We start from the raw sequence: 14,788 nt of genomic DNA, 5'->3' as shown, positions 1-14,788 counted from the left end.
ATTAACGGTTCTTTTGACAAGAAATAAGGTAAACTAACNATCTCTAGTTTCTTCTCTGCCATTAGTCCCCCCTCCACGCTCATTACTTACCTTCGATATCTGCACGCACACATACAGTATGCAGACCCACACAAACAAACACAAACAAGCTTTATTATTACAATGTTCGTCATCCCCTCTTGTGATGCTGCACAGAAATTGCTCTAGAGTATACAGTGTGCTCGCTTTCAGATAACATTTGCCTCAGGTTTGCCATTTGAGCCTATCAGTAGATCTCAGTGGGAGTCTATCCCTCGGACAACCAGCCGGTGGCCTTTTGTCCTCCACACACTGTGTGACCCCTGACCCCTGCTCAACGTCCAGGTGCATCTCAACGTATATTATTGTGACCTCAAATAAAAATAATACTTCAGATGCTTTCTTTTGAAAAATGCAATGTCAATGGTCTTATTATTATCTTTCTTGTGATTTAACTGATTTTAACAGTTTTTTCACTATTTTTATCTTTCTTATTTTTCTAGTTTGATATTTTTTTATCTACTACTATCACTATTTATCAATATAAGCATAATTTGTCGCATAACGTGTTCCTATTTTACATTTACTTATAGAAAATATAAAGTATATAACTTACAAAGCTTATAATTGCATTTTTCCCTATTTTTATTTTTCTTCTAATGTGCTATTATTTCTACAGCCTTTTAAAATTGTCAGCAAAGGAAAGTAAGGTTGCTTTTTAATTTATTTATCGTTTTTTCTTGAACTTTAAAACTCTGCTATGATGTGCTGATTTTCTCATTTCCAGCGTTATACTATCATGATGTGTCTTTTGAGATACTTCAATCATTGTACGGTATATTCATTACCCATTGTTATGTTGTGTATAGAAAACTAATAGTTAAAACTAGAAATAAAAAAGGTAAATGTAGGTTTTATCATGAGCAGGAGAGCTGGCAAGATATTTTAGGGCTTGTAGGGAGAATGGGCTTCAGTATCTTTGTGCTGTAGGTTGTTTGAATAAACCACCCTGAGTCCTTTGATAACATGCGCTTATGTAGACCTACCATTGCACACACACACACACAAAGTTTGTTTGGGTATGTACCAAATGAAAGTTTCCGTCAGAGGACAATTGAGGTTTTTTGTTCGTTTACAGTGCAAAGAACAAACTGCTGACGAGTTGATTTCGGCAGAGAATGAAGAGTTGAGATAAGCAATCTATAACCCCACCCCCACCCCACACACACCACACACACACACACACACACACACAAGCCACACACACACACACACACACACTTTACCTCTAATCTTTAGTGAATCGCGGTTCTAAAAATAAACCCTACATTTTTCTTTTAAATGTGACAACGGATCGGATGAGCTGACATACCTGGTGTAGACGCACACAAATGCCTCTTTTAGGCGCCCGTTCACACCAAGTACTTTTTCCACAAGAAGGTTCCTGAAGAACTCTTTAGTTCTCATGAAATAAGTACAGATCGCGTTTCACACCGGAAATTAGTTCCTGGGGGTGGATTAGGCAAATTAAGGCGGCTTGACGTCACTTCCATCTTCTTCTTTTATTGGATTTACTTGGCAGGACCGCAAACAACTTCACGGCGAATACTGCGCGCCCAAAATCCCCGGTCCGAAGTACCCGGATGTTAGGGACTGACGTCACGTTCTCGTTGGTAACTCTTCGTTGTTAATCGGAGCGGACTCGGAAAACACATCTACAGCAGTAACATGATGCAACATAACACATTAATGCAGCAGCAATATTAATGAAGAAACATACAGACATAATAGTAAAACACTGGCAAGGGAACATTTTATTGGCCACCAGGAGCTATCTAGGGAGCTTTTACTGGCCGGACGAACGTTGACTTGCCTGTGAATAAAAAATAAACCATAGTGTTGGTGGATCTACAGTGTTGTCATTCTTCTTTGAACACCAGCAAGACCGCTAACACCCTATTTCAACAATCACACTCCCTGTAATTGACATAATTAATAGATAGTTTAGCTTCTCATCATCATTTGCTGTGGCCCACTGATGTTAACGATCGTAAGTGAAAGGCTGCCTGCCAAACTTAAACATTCAGCCAAACTCTCGCGAGAGTGTTACACAAGACGGATCCTTTCTAGCCATAACCAAGCTGCTGGGACTCCCAGCAGCTTCTATTGAAGCCTTCCGAGTAAACGGCCAGAACGCCGACACCTCCTCATCTCCACCGCTCCCATGTTTTAGTTTGTGTTGTCATAAATTAGTCTCTCTGCGTTTCTGGGCTGGGCTAATGGTAATGGTAATAATGCAATGCGAGGATAATAAAATGGCGGCTTCACAAAAGTTTTTGGGAGTTTGACGCGTCGTGGTTTGCATTCCGCCCAGCCAATCAGACACAGGAACCTTTTTCTCCCACGAAAGTCTCTGCTCTCTAGCAGGGACTGAAAAGGGGGTAAAAAAGGTTCTCTAAAACTAATTTAGTTCCTGGGACTTTTTGGTGTGAACCATAGGTGTGAACGCAACTAAATCGTTGTTCTCAGGAACCTTTGTGGGAAAAGTACTTGGTGTGAACGCGCCTTATGACATCTAGTGTCGTCAGGTGACTTCAATGCACACCGAACGGCCCATCCAGTTTACTATTGTTTTAAAAATGTTCTTAGAATTTCCCAAGATAATCCTTCCCGCACTACTTAGCTCTGTGAATATAACATGTACTGTTAAACAATTACTCATTTGATTGTTATTTCTCACATGAGTGGAATTTCCAGCCAGTGCTCACACTGCCCTTTATTACGCTTCTTGTACTATAAAATAGTAAAATGCCCTTTGAAGATTTCATTGACTGAGAGAGCGGTCATATCATTAGGACAAAGTCCAAAAGCATTTTCCATGCCGATAAATCAGTTCATTAAAGTATAATGAGTATTTGAAGCATAGGCCTACTGCTCCCCATTTTTGTATGCAACTGGAGGTGAATCAGAGATGTGGAGAGAGTAATGAATCACTGCAGACGATGTTAACATGCCATCAAGCTTTATTTATATCCTGCATGGAGAAAATCACAGATGATGACAAAAAATATGCTTATTTGTACATTCCTCCTCAAGTGCAGTTAAGGAATACAAATAGTACAGTTAGGGTTACTAACCCTAACCCTTCTCTGCTGAGACAAAGGCTGTTGTCAGGTTTGGCATTTTTACGTCACAAACCTGTTTATAGTGCCGGATTTAACACTGCAGTAGATAACAATCCTCTGATTGCAAAAGTTACCATACCCAAACATCTGACTTCAGGGGTCTTTTATCAGAGGTACGAGGATCAGAAGTTTTTGCCAGACTCTGTAGGAATATGTCTGATATTTAGTTGACACAATGAAGCACAAGAACAACCGAATATCAAACATATCACACAGCTTCTAGCCAGTTGGAGCCTCGGCAGACTGGAAAAACCTGTCGACAAGAGAGACAATTCAGTGGGTGTAAATAAGGGAAGGACAGATACAGAGTTAAATAAACATTGTCCGTCAGCTCGTTTCGGATCAGAATCTAAACCACAGACAATAATAGGAAAGAATTACATATGTATAATTTAACACTATGAACAAATAACTGAAAAAGCTGGGATTTGATGGCCTTGAGGGAGGGAGTCACTCACACAGGGAGTCAGATATCCTGTTAACATCTCGTCTCACCTATCAGTGGATATATTGGCTTCAGGAAAGACAGGTTAAAGGGAAACCGTGTACACAGCAAAGGCATAAAAGAGGGAAACACGAGCCAAAACAAATATGAGGATACTTACCAATTCCTTGTATCCCTTCTCAGCGTCCCTGTGTCCTGCCAGTGAAAATGTTAGTAAAACAAGTGGTTCAAGTAAAAAAAAAAAAAGTTGTTACTCTGAGCAATCAAAAAAGTGATTCCCAACTAATTGTTAAATGTGGGTGTGATCTGTGTGTATGAGCTATTCCTTAGTGGGACAGCATTTATATACACAACCCTGTGAGTTTGGGGGGGAACATACACACAGTCAGTGCCCCATGTAATTAGAGGTATATTGATCAGCTGCTGTGGCCTGAAGCCTTTCCTCCCCACATTAGCCTGATCAATAGATGTGATGTTCATCCTACTGTGAGCCCCCTCACACACGACCGCAGATGCAAAGTCAAATAACTCTCAGTTATCGCCTGTAGGTAGGACATGGCGGTCACTTCACCGCCCCTGTTTGTTTCCTGTTACTCACAATTCAGATATCATACGACTTGTATTCAAATAAAACTACCATCACATAGGGATGCACGCATGCAATAAACATAGTAACACTATATTAATTTGTATAATAGCGCTTTAAAATAATGTTTAATTAAATGTATATGTAGAGAAAAGTAAAAATAAATGTATAAACAAACTGAGAGAATATTATTACTTCCCTAAATCTTATTTTCCTTCGCTATATCTCTCTACTTCACCAAAAGCAATTACTCAAGGGAGTTGTAAAACTGCGTTATTCATAGGTTTTGATATTTTAACACAGTGCAGCAAGTTTTGCATCTGGATGATAACCCCAACATTAGCTCTACACAGGAAACATATATTCTTTGAATAGAAAGACTGTCCCTGAATTTTTGAGGCAAGTGGAAGACCGTCAGGAGATGGTAGGGACTTTGGTCATTTATGGTGGAAAGTAACTAAATACATTTTCTCAAGAACATTTATTCTTTATTGAGGTACTTGAACATTTCCCTTTTTATGCTATACTTTACAATTCCCAACCTCCATATTAAAGGTGTTTTTGTTTTACTATACCATATGTATTTGGCAGCTATAATTATTAATAAATTGAAAAGCCACAGTTTTTGATAAAACTATGCAGAAGAACCTAGAGTAGTCTTTCAAAGTCATGACACTAATACTAATCATAACTAATAATTATGTTATTCATCACGGAGTAGTAAGGTAATGCATTGTTAATAAGTCGTTACGTTTGTCCCTCAAAGAACATGCATGGTGCTATATTACGTACAGTATGTAGGCATATTCTACTCTCAATACTTCTTCCACCAGTAGTTGTTGGTATGTGTGTCAGTACCTGTCATATCGTTTATTTCTTTGTTTTGTATGTGTTATGTTGGTTAACATGTGTCTGTGTCTGTAAACAGTGTCTCCAACTAGATGAAGAAAATTACAAAATTGAGAAACTCCATTAAAAGTGTAGGGAAATTATACATGTTAACATCAGGGCACTGCTGCCAAGGTGACCTCTGGCTGGTGAGGCTATTATCACTCTATCTGTGTGTTAAGCCCCCCCCCCCCTTAACACACAGAGTGGTCGTAACACGTGTTGACTTCACATCAACTGTCACATATGGTGGATTACAAAGATTAAAAACACTTTCACCTGGTGTTTGAGGCCATATTTTTTGTTTTTAAATCAGCAAGTGTAGCTGATAGTGAGAATTTCAATCCAGAATACATCTTATTATTCCTAGGAACATTCAGCATTTGACTGTTATATATATATAATATCAAAGTCATGTCCTTATTATATCCACAAACATCAAATGTCAGTGACAGACAACAGACTATTTTAAAACAATGGAACATAAATGCTATGTTTTATGATTAGACAGTAACTTTAATGAACAGCAGCCCTCGCTTGTGACATCAGTGAGACTGAGTGTCCCCCCGTCTCTGTACCCTCGCCGTTACGAGGCTGACCTTGTGAGCCTATTGGGGCGGAATGATAGCCCTCTGATTTCCTAATTGCGAGCCTGGAGGGAGTATTTTAATCTCCAACAGATGGAGGGCAAGTGTGAGGCAAAGTGAGAGATAATGATATAGAGCAGAATGATTCAAAAAGAAACTAAATGTGGATTAAAAAAGGAATCCACTATATTCAGACTAATTCACTTAAGTCATTTTAAGTCCAAGATATAAAATACTCAGAGCAAACATTACCTCTGATTAAAGCCAAAGTTATTCTACTTTTAAAGGTTCAAATATTACCCATGCAGATTTTAGTCTATATTCTGCTGATAGCTTCAGTTCAACTGATGTATTTAAATGCTTGTAAGGATACAGCACAAAAAAATCGAATTGAATCAAAGTATGAAAGTATTGCCAGGATTATTCCTTTTTGCGTTCTTCTGCCTAATCTGGGATAAAATAAGGTGCTGTTTAAGGTGTAAAAAAGAAATCGCAGAAAATAAAATGTTCAAATCCACATTTTAATATTAAAATATGGGAAATGACTTGTGAACAACAGCTTGTTCGCACCGGGGATTCGATCTTTACTCTATTGCATCACATAACAAAATAACTATAAACAGAATAATATGAACATATTGAAAATAAAGATAAATTGATCTATGCAGCCCCGTCTAACTATCATGACCAATATGTATTGGTAAGTAATCTGAGACCATCAAGCAGGTAAAAACACCTTCTCCTCCTAAATACAAAACCTTCATCCTGCAATAGAAACTAAGATGAACTTATTAACCCTATAGTTAATTTTCGTTCAAATGTTCCAGAATAATATGCTCAAATATCCACCAGGAACTTTTTACAAAGCTGATTTCTGTTAGTATACAATATGAATCCAAAAAGCACAATTAAACAACATATTCAAATAATGTCTTAAAGTACTTTTCCTCTTATCAAGATTATTCTGTAAACAACAGTTTAGGCAGAACATTTTATTAAAATCTCTAACAGAAATACATGATGAAGCTTGAAGCGAGACCACAGAGTGCACATCCAGAGCTTCATCAGGCTAACAGAGTGAAGCTTATAGAGAGAGACGGACCGAGGCTGTGTGTTCTCTGATTGGTCGGTGCTTTGGTCTCGCCCTCTTTCTCTCCCTCTGTCACACACACACACACACACACACACATACACACCCTGAGGCAGGGTCACTCAAAAGACAGAGAGGCAGACAAGGTTAACAACGATTATTCAATACCTATTTCTGTGTTTTCAACATTGTACATGAAGGAGTTATCTAACAGAGGGAGAAAAAACTTAACAGAAAAAATAATCATTTACAGAAGCAAAATAAACATAACAAAGTACAGCGTTGAAACAGTGCTAATAAAAACAGACCTTTTTCCTGGTTCTTTTGCATTTCCCATCAACCCCTATTTACATGCAGTCGAATCGCATAATAAATATAGATGTATAATTACATATTGTTTTAAGCGCATATAAATATATATTTTAAAAAATCGATTGGGTTTTGAAAAGGAGGAATGGCTGCTTTGTGGCTGATAATTAAGTAAACCTGCATGTTTTCAATGAAAAAAGGACACTTGGCCGCACCATGGGATGTGGTCAACTTATTATTTCTACTTACTGTGTCTCGTATGTCTCAGCCACACAGTTTGCCAACATTAAACATTAAACCTGTGCAACCAGGATACAGTTTAGTGAAGCATTACCCATACCCTGACTGTTGTGTGTTTGAGCAGTGTTAATAACTATCCTTAAGCACAAGGGCTGAAATATGCACAGTGGTGATGTGTTCATAACAAAACCTCGTGGAAACGTATCAAGAACAGATTTGGTTTTCTTATAGAGATAATGAGTGAGTGGAGTGAGTGGAAAAACAGGTTTAGCTTCTTATTGTTTAGGGGCAACCGCCTTTGGTTCATCTGGTTTAGGGGCCTCTGCTTTTGGTTCCTCTGGTTTAGGGGCCTCTGCTTTTGGTTCCTCTGGTTTAGGGGCCTCTGCTTTTGGTTCTTCTGGTTTAGGGGCCTCTGCTTTTGGTTCCTCTGGTTTAGGGGCCTCTGCTTTTGGTCCCTCTGGTTTAGGGGCCTCTGCTTTTGGTTCTTCTGGTTTAGGGACCTCTGCCTTTGGTTCCTCGCCACACAGTTTGCTTCAAGATAAAATGCAGTATATAAATACAGTAGCTATCACCATTAATGTTCCAGTGCAGAAAATGGTATGTGTTATTTTTACCAATATACTTTATCATAAGGTAAGTAGTAACCTTACCTTGCATCTGCTGATCCTGCTTTCAAAAAGTCACACACTGCGCTCCTCGCTGCTAATTGCTGTTTGAGTGTTTCCACCTCGGCTGTCCATCCGGTCTGCATCGTATTGAGCTCAGCTGTAGGTATGAAATAACATGAGGAATTTTTTGTGGTTCATAAATAAAGCCAGGGTCATGACTATTTCTTGAAGATCCATTTTTACTATAAAGAGAAATGCATGTAATAGCAATCTGAACACAATATTCTGTATAGATAAAGCAGACCATGTGTTCTGATATTTTATACATTTACACTTTTCAGCATTTAGTCCAATACATTGGCACATACCTTTGAGATTTTTTAATAGCGTCTCGACTGACACCAGCTGATCTGCCACCATTTTCTAAAGTGGAAAAGCAAATGTCCATGACACAAAACAAGTGAGTTTTTTTTGTGGATAAATCTTCTCCACACAGACTGCAACTTGTACACAATTAGGCCTAACTTTAATGCAGCTACTTTTTTCTGACATCCACATTACATTTCTGAGAACTCCTGTCATAAAAGTAACTGGATCTGCACAAAACAGTGTTTATTCTATGTGATACCCATTTTCAAGCATGCCTACGAAATCACTAATGTATGAAAAATTAAACCATTGCAGGAGTGTACTCTTGTCTCTGGGCCGATTACCAGCAAGCTCTGAAAGAACAAGGCAAGTGTGATTTTCCTTTAAGCAGGTGAAACCGGTTGTGTGTGTTTTTTGCCCTGTAGGTATTTGTCTTGATACGAGTCAAATCAGAAAAAAGATTAGAGTTACATTACAAAGTCTATTCAAATGGCCATAAGGAGCCAGGTGTTGAATTTACAGCTTGTAAATAAATGCTAGCATTTTGTTTTGTATAGTTAACCCCTGAAGTTTAACTTCCTCTTTCAACAGTTAAACATTTCATCCCCTTTTAGTATGACACAATCTTCTGTACACTAAATCCAATATAACTTGGTGCTTTCCTCTCTGTGCTTGCAACTTTCAGTTTCTCCCCACCTTTTCTCCATTGCAGGTGTCCGCTTCATTCTTCGCCTTATCTGCGTTGGACTGGAGCGTTTTAATTTCTTCCGTGAGGGCTTTCAGGTCAGCTGTGGTCGTCTCCATGTAGTCTTTCGCCTCGGTCACTTCGCTCTGATACTCTTGCAGCATTTCGTTGGTCACCCTCAGCTTGACATCCTGAAACTTGCTCTGTTTTTCCTCTCTGTCGTGCTCCCTTTTCCGTATTTTCGTGAAGCCCAACAAGGCCACAGACAAGGCTATTGTCACAGGTAGCAGGATTATCACCTTCATGTTTCACGGCAGCTGAGAGACTTCTTGGAGAGAGCTGTTTGTCGGTGGGGATGGGTGTCTGCTCTCCGTGTCGCCCAGGTGATAGCTCTCTTTGTGGGCAGAATTAAAGTCAGTGAGTGGAGGAGGCTGACTCACCTGCGCTCTTTGATTGGATATAAACGTGTGCTGTGTGAGAGCTCCGCTGTGTCTCAGCTGTTACTAGAAAACACGCCTTCTTCCTGGATCTGAGAGGAGACAGGTGTCACCGGTCCTGTCCTGCGCACCATATCCTGCAATATTCCCCTTGCAACAAAAACAAAATGCAAATAGATAGACATCCTGTTTTTACTATCACTGTGTCTCTGTTGGCAGAGAGGGCAAAGTGGAGCTCACAGGACTAATTATTTGCATAGTGTTATAATCTCGTTGAATACAACAACGTACTTTGACTCACGAGAGAATTGCCTATCTTTTTCAATATAAAGCCTGATTCTAATGCTACATTGTATCTAGAGACAGTGATGAATAGACTGATATTTACACATCTTCTTAACCCTTAACCCACATATAACCTGGGCTATAGGCCTGTATGGGCTACCAAGGCACCCCAAGAATAAATTATTACAGCAAAATGTTATTTCTTAAACCATTGTAGGGGGAAATGTATTTTTTACCACCATTTTAAGAAAGACACAGCTATTTGTAAATATGTGTCTATCCTTTCATATGACTGACACTCCCTGAAATGTGTTCTACTTAAAATTAGGATTCATGGTAAACATTTTATCTTATTTAAAAAAAAATCCCAAGGCCACAATACATTTGCTCTGTATTTTTCTTTGTAACAAACAACAAAAGTAAAATGTTTAGATTGGAGTACAGAAGGCACACAAAGTATCAAAAGGCTCTGTTATTTCTAAAGCATTATTGAATACATATAAGTCCCAAACTTGATTCAACAGGACAGTGATAATCAAAACTATCATAAATATTTATTTAAGGAGGAGGTTGTGTTCATTACATTTTAACCAACGAATAACAAGAATATTTATTCTGACATTTTGGAAAATAGCTTTTTTTACAATCACAAAGGCCTATGATCCATGTTGCACATTTTAAAATCAGTATTGTTGCAATCCGGAAGTATAATATAATATAATGCCTAACCATCCAAAGTGTTTGTTTGGCCGCCGCAGGAGAGGGCGAGTCAAATAATTAGGACTGTCACGCCCAGCCTGTTGAGCAGGTAGAACAGGTACAGTAAACAGAAAGGTCGTACTGAGGGAGAGAGCAGGTGGAAACACTGCTGCACGGTGGAAGAATTAACTGGAATGACCAACAAAGGGACCAGCAGCTGTATACACCGCTAATTTACTTATTTCGCCGTCAAGATGAAGATCGCGTACGTTTTGCTCTTGCTGGCTGTGGGTGTCATGTCGGTCGTGCTTTTCCAAGCCGGACACCAGGAGATGAAACTGATTAATGTCAGAGCCCGCATGGTGGACAGCGAGGCGGAGACGGTGAGGGAAGAGCATGCCATCGTCGCGCTGAAAACCGAGATCGAGCAGCTGAAGCAAACGGTGATGCCAATGAACACCAACATACTAAATATGAGGAAGCAGAAGGGAGACACTGAAAAATTAACACAGGACTTCACCCAAAGTGTTAAGAGCTGTAACAGTGAGAAGGTAAGGCACACACAAACACGCATTTGTAGGTTTGCTGTCTTTTTACATTTTAAATCATACCAACTTTAACAGGGAAGTAGCCTACCACTCTCCAGGATGCACACAAGTGTAATATTGACATTGGGAAGTTCGCATGACAGGATCCTCATTATTTGGTCACATCCAAGTTTTTCATTTATGATTCTTGTGTAAGAGACCCTCTACACAACTAACATTTCTTTAGTCAATTTTATGTTTTTTCAAACCATCTATGAGCAGGTCTCTGGCAGACACAATACTTAAAGTGGTGCTTTTGCATGATTCTATGTAGGTAAATTCATTTTTTTGAAAGCATTTATTTGGTGAAGGGCAGCCCTTTTCTATTTAAATTATTTTGTTTCTCATATTTGTATTCAACTGCTGACAAACTTTGCCTTTATTAGGTAGGACCCGAGAACAAGAAGACAGAAACGGAAGCTGCTATTGAAGGCCTTAAAGGTAAGGCAGCTGATATGTTAAAAGTGTGATTATGTGCATTAATATTGGTCAATCCCAAACTGATCAATATACAGTCAGAGAACAAGACTATCCATAATGAGGACCTACACCCTTTAAAGGTGGAGTTCTGGAGAAATACTAATGCTGCAGTTGAATACCCTCTTTGAAGGTTCCTAACTGAGTGAAATTACCAAAAAGTATAGCCTATTCAGAGGAAGCCGTGATAAGAGCTGGTCGAATTTCTAAAAGGTGAAAGAAAAGTACTTCCTTTCTTATCTTCTTTAATATAGGGTACACTGGATCATCCTTTACCAAAGGGAAGGAGATTTGACACAATGCATAATTGAAAACATCCTTCTAAGGGGGTGTCATTCGGTTTTGGACAGGAATTTTGCTTGAATTACAAGGCGTTTAGTTTAGTCACTTTACCATATTCCTTATTACATTGCTTTTAGTCAAGAGTGCAGTGGGATTTTCCTGCCCCGGACGATGTCTTTTTTTAAGCCTTTATGAATGATCTTTTATTTCTTTTTTTGTCATTGTTGCGTTTTCCAACGAGTTCAAAGAAAAGTAGTAAGGAAGTTTGTTTTTCGACTATTGGACTACAGCCACAGACTGGATTAGAGCTGGTATATCAGCATGTCTTGCATCATGAAACCACACTATGATAAACCAGTGGAACCAGATGTGCCAGCAATGCCTGCAGGCACACTATCATTATCATATAATTGGTTTCATTCTCTCATCTGAGCTAGAAAAAAATCCTAAAAATCCTAGCACAGTTGCATCTCCCATTTCACTTATTTATTGAGTATTAAATAAGGACATTCATAAAATGTGTATCCCTCTACTCTGTCTTCTCCTCAGCGGGTCATGAAGAGGCTAAACAGAAGGCAGCACTAGAAATTCAGGTGTTGAAACAACAGATTTTGGACAGAGACAATGCTATTTGTGTCTTTGCAGATACAACCAAAGACGAAGCGAGGTAAAATCCGAATAAGTACTTTTATCTTCAGAAAAAGTTTGTGTGTGTTGAGTAGAACTACAACCTTATCTCATCATGAGTCTATTGACTAAACTAACATTTTTTTTTCTTGAATTTGCAGGTCGCTGTGTGGAATGCCTCAAGCTGTAAAATAAAGTTAACTCAGAAACACTGAACTTTGACTTCTTTAAAAAAGGAAGCTGACCACGAAAAGAAGATTAGACTGTAATATCTCTACAGCTCTGTTCAGTTTCTTATGGGAAAATAAAAACTGTAGATTTAGGAAAACAAAACAACAACAAACATACAGGTACATTCGACCTTGGGTCGACCTTGGGTCCCTTGAAAGGCGCTATATAAATCCAAGCTATTATTATTATTATTATTATTGGACAGTCGTGGTAAAATTGGTTACATGGTTTTGTAGCATTTTTGTAATATGATTGTTTTAATTAGATCTAGTCATGTCTATTGTATCTGTTAACTCCTTTGATGCTTATGATTATATTTGTTACACATAAAGGATTTTCAGTATCAAATAGATGTCAGCCTCACATGATTGAACCAGTAAAGCTACATTGTGTTGTACGTTAACCAGGCTGGTATACAGCCTATGTTTGTGTGGCCCTGCCCCCTGATGACTCATGAGTGACTGTCCGGAGCCATAAAAGAACACGTTTTGATTGGTCTCTGAGGCCCTTGTGTGCCTGTGAATAATTTGTTATCTAAATGTTCTGCACCAAGTTGAACAAAAGGCCTTAATGTCAGGGAATAATTTGCCTTGCATGTCCTGCTTCGCCCTCTGATGCAGATGCCCAACCTTGGGCAGCCGCTATCTCCCTTAAGGAGGGGCTGCCCTAGCATATTGTTGATGTTACCAGTTTACCACCGGGCAACTCTCGGTCAGAGATAGTTATTGTTGTGGGACACCTGGAACACATCCTTCTTGGGGTGTAGATGACCCCGAGCCATAAGCGACAACAAATGTGATTCAGTGTCCTCAGCTGTTTAGTCTATCTATTGAAGAATGTTGATTATTACACTCCAAACTAGTTAAAACCTGGAACCAGGGGCGCTGCCACCAGGGATTTTGGGCCCCATGAAAAGCCCCATTGGGCCCCACCACCAGGCACAGGCCACGCCAACCAAGCACAATTGCTGTAACTACACCTCCAGAACCCAACCGACTCATTTATGCTTTAAATAACTCTACCTGTACAGGCTTGCATCTATCTTGTAGTCCAATACTAACTGCACAATATTTACTGACACTGAGCTGTGAAAATATAACACTGTGCAGACGCGCAACATTCTGCTGCAGTAGAATTCACTATTTGATATAAGACTAACATTCCTGACAATAGATCTCAATAGTCCTCTTTTATGGTGTAAATGCCTTTTTAATAATAAGATTTTTGAATGGAACATTCTCAACATGAATGCATAAATCCAAATAAATATAACTTAAATATGTGGAAAAATACTGTGTTTGAAATGTATAATTGAAATTAGATGTTAGCTTTTTGTTTTGATATGTATATTCCAGTCTCCCTTCAGATATGTTAAGTGGCATGTCATTCAACACAATGCTGCTCACCTCCTTCAATTGGGAGAAAAGCTGGTTCAGGTTCAGCATTATGGGGGGACAGGGCTGCTGAGGCTAGATGGATCTGTTGGTCCTGGCAGGGACAACTGATTTAGTATGAATAGCTGCTAAAAATGTAGCTGCATTTATAAAATGTCAGCTAAAAGAGCAGTGAAATGAAAAACTTCTGAAGTTTCTGTGATATTAACAGTAGGCCTACTTAATGTCAGCTTAATAAATTATTATGTACAATGGACTACGCTTAGCTAACAGACTAATTTCCACCACTCATGGACACCCACCTTTTCTTTTGAAAAAACTGGGTGACATACTGTTGCCCTTTAGTCGCTCTCTCTTGTCTTTCTCTCCTTTCTTTTCTTTTTTGAAAGCCTGACTTTGTTAGTCGTTGAGACATGCACATAAGTAGCATCCCTCCTCACATGCTCTCACTCTCTGCTAGAAAGTGCCGGTGCTGCACCGCGGTTGGAGGCAGGACCAGGCCATTAAATGTAAATAGAGGGAGGAGTACAGAGGCTTTGGATAATTAACTTTTGGAAGAAAATAAGTTAAATGAATCGTAAGTTTAGTTAGTACATTATCAATTTAACGTTATATTAATGTTAATTATTGATGATTGATGAAAGATTACTTAAAAAAAATTTCTTAATGTTCTAAAAATGTTTGAGGCCCCTGTCAGTCACGGGCCCTTAGAATCGTCCTAACTTTTCACCCCCTTACGGCGCCCCTGGTTGTCTCCTC

At 39.0% G+C, this 14,788-nt stretch overlaps 1 protein-coding gene across 1 annotated transcript; it reads right to left on the bottom strand.

Annotated features, from left to right (window-relative positions):
* Window positions 1–6,676: 6,676 nt before the first annotated feature.
* On the bottom strand, window positions 6,677–9,521 carry LOC104959153 (neurofilament medium polypeptide). The gene is made up of 4 exons (XM_010787013.1): window positions 9,022–9,521; window positions 8,325–8,379; window positions 7,999–8,113; window positions 6,677–7,879 (listed from the first exon to the last, which is right to left on the bottom strand). Exons 1-4 carry the CDS (start codon window positions 9,313–9,315, stop codon window positions 7,624–7,626), a joined length of 720 nt encoding a protein of 239 aa, XP_010785315.1. The 5' UTR covers window positions 9,316–9,521; the 3' UTR covers window positions 6,677–7,623.
* Between the last annotated feature and the right edge of the window lie 5,267 nt (window positions 9,522–14,788).

This window comes from Notothenia coriiceps, unplaced genomic scaffold, assembly GCF_000735185.1.
Source record: "Notothenia coriiceps isolate Sejong01 unplaced genomic scaffold, NC01 NC01_scaffold00029967, whole genome shotgun sequence".
In the NCBI taxonomy this organism is placed as follows: Eukaryota; Metazoa; Chordata; class Actinopteri; order Perciformes; family Nototheniidae; genus Notothenia; species Notothenia coriiceps.
The sequence above is the reverse complement of the archived record's forward strand: the minus strand, read 5'-3'. Positions and strand labels throughout refer to the sequence as shown.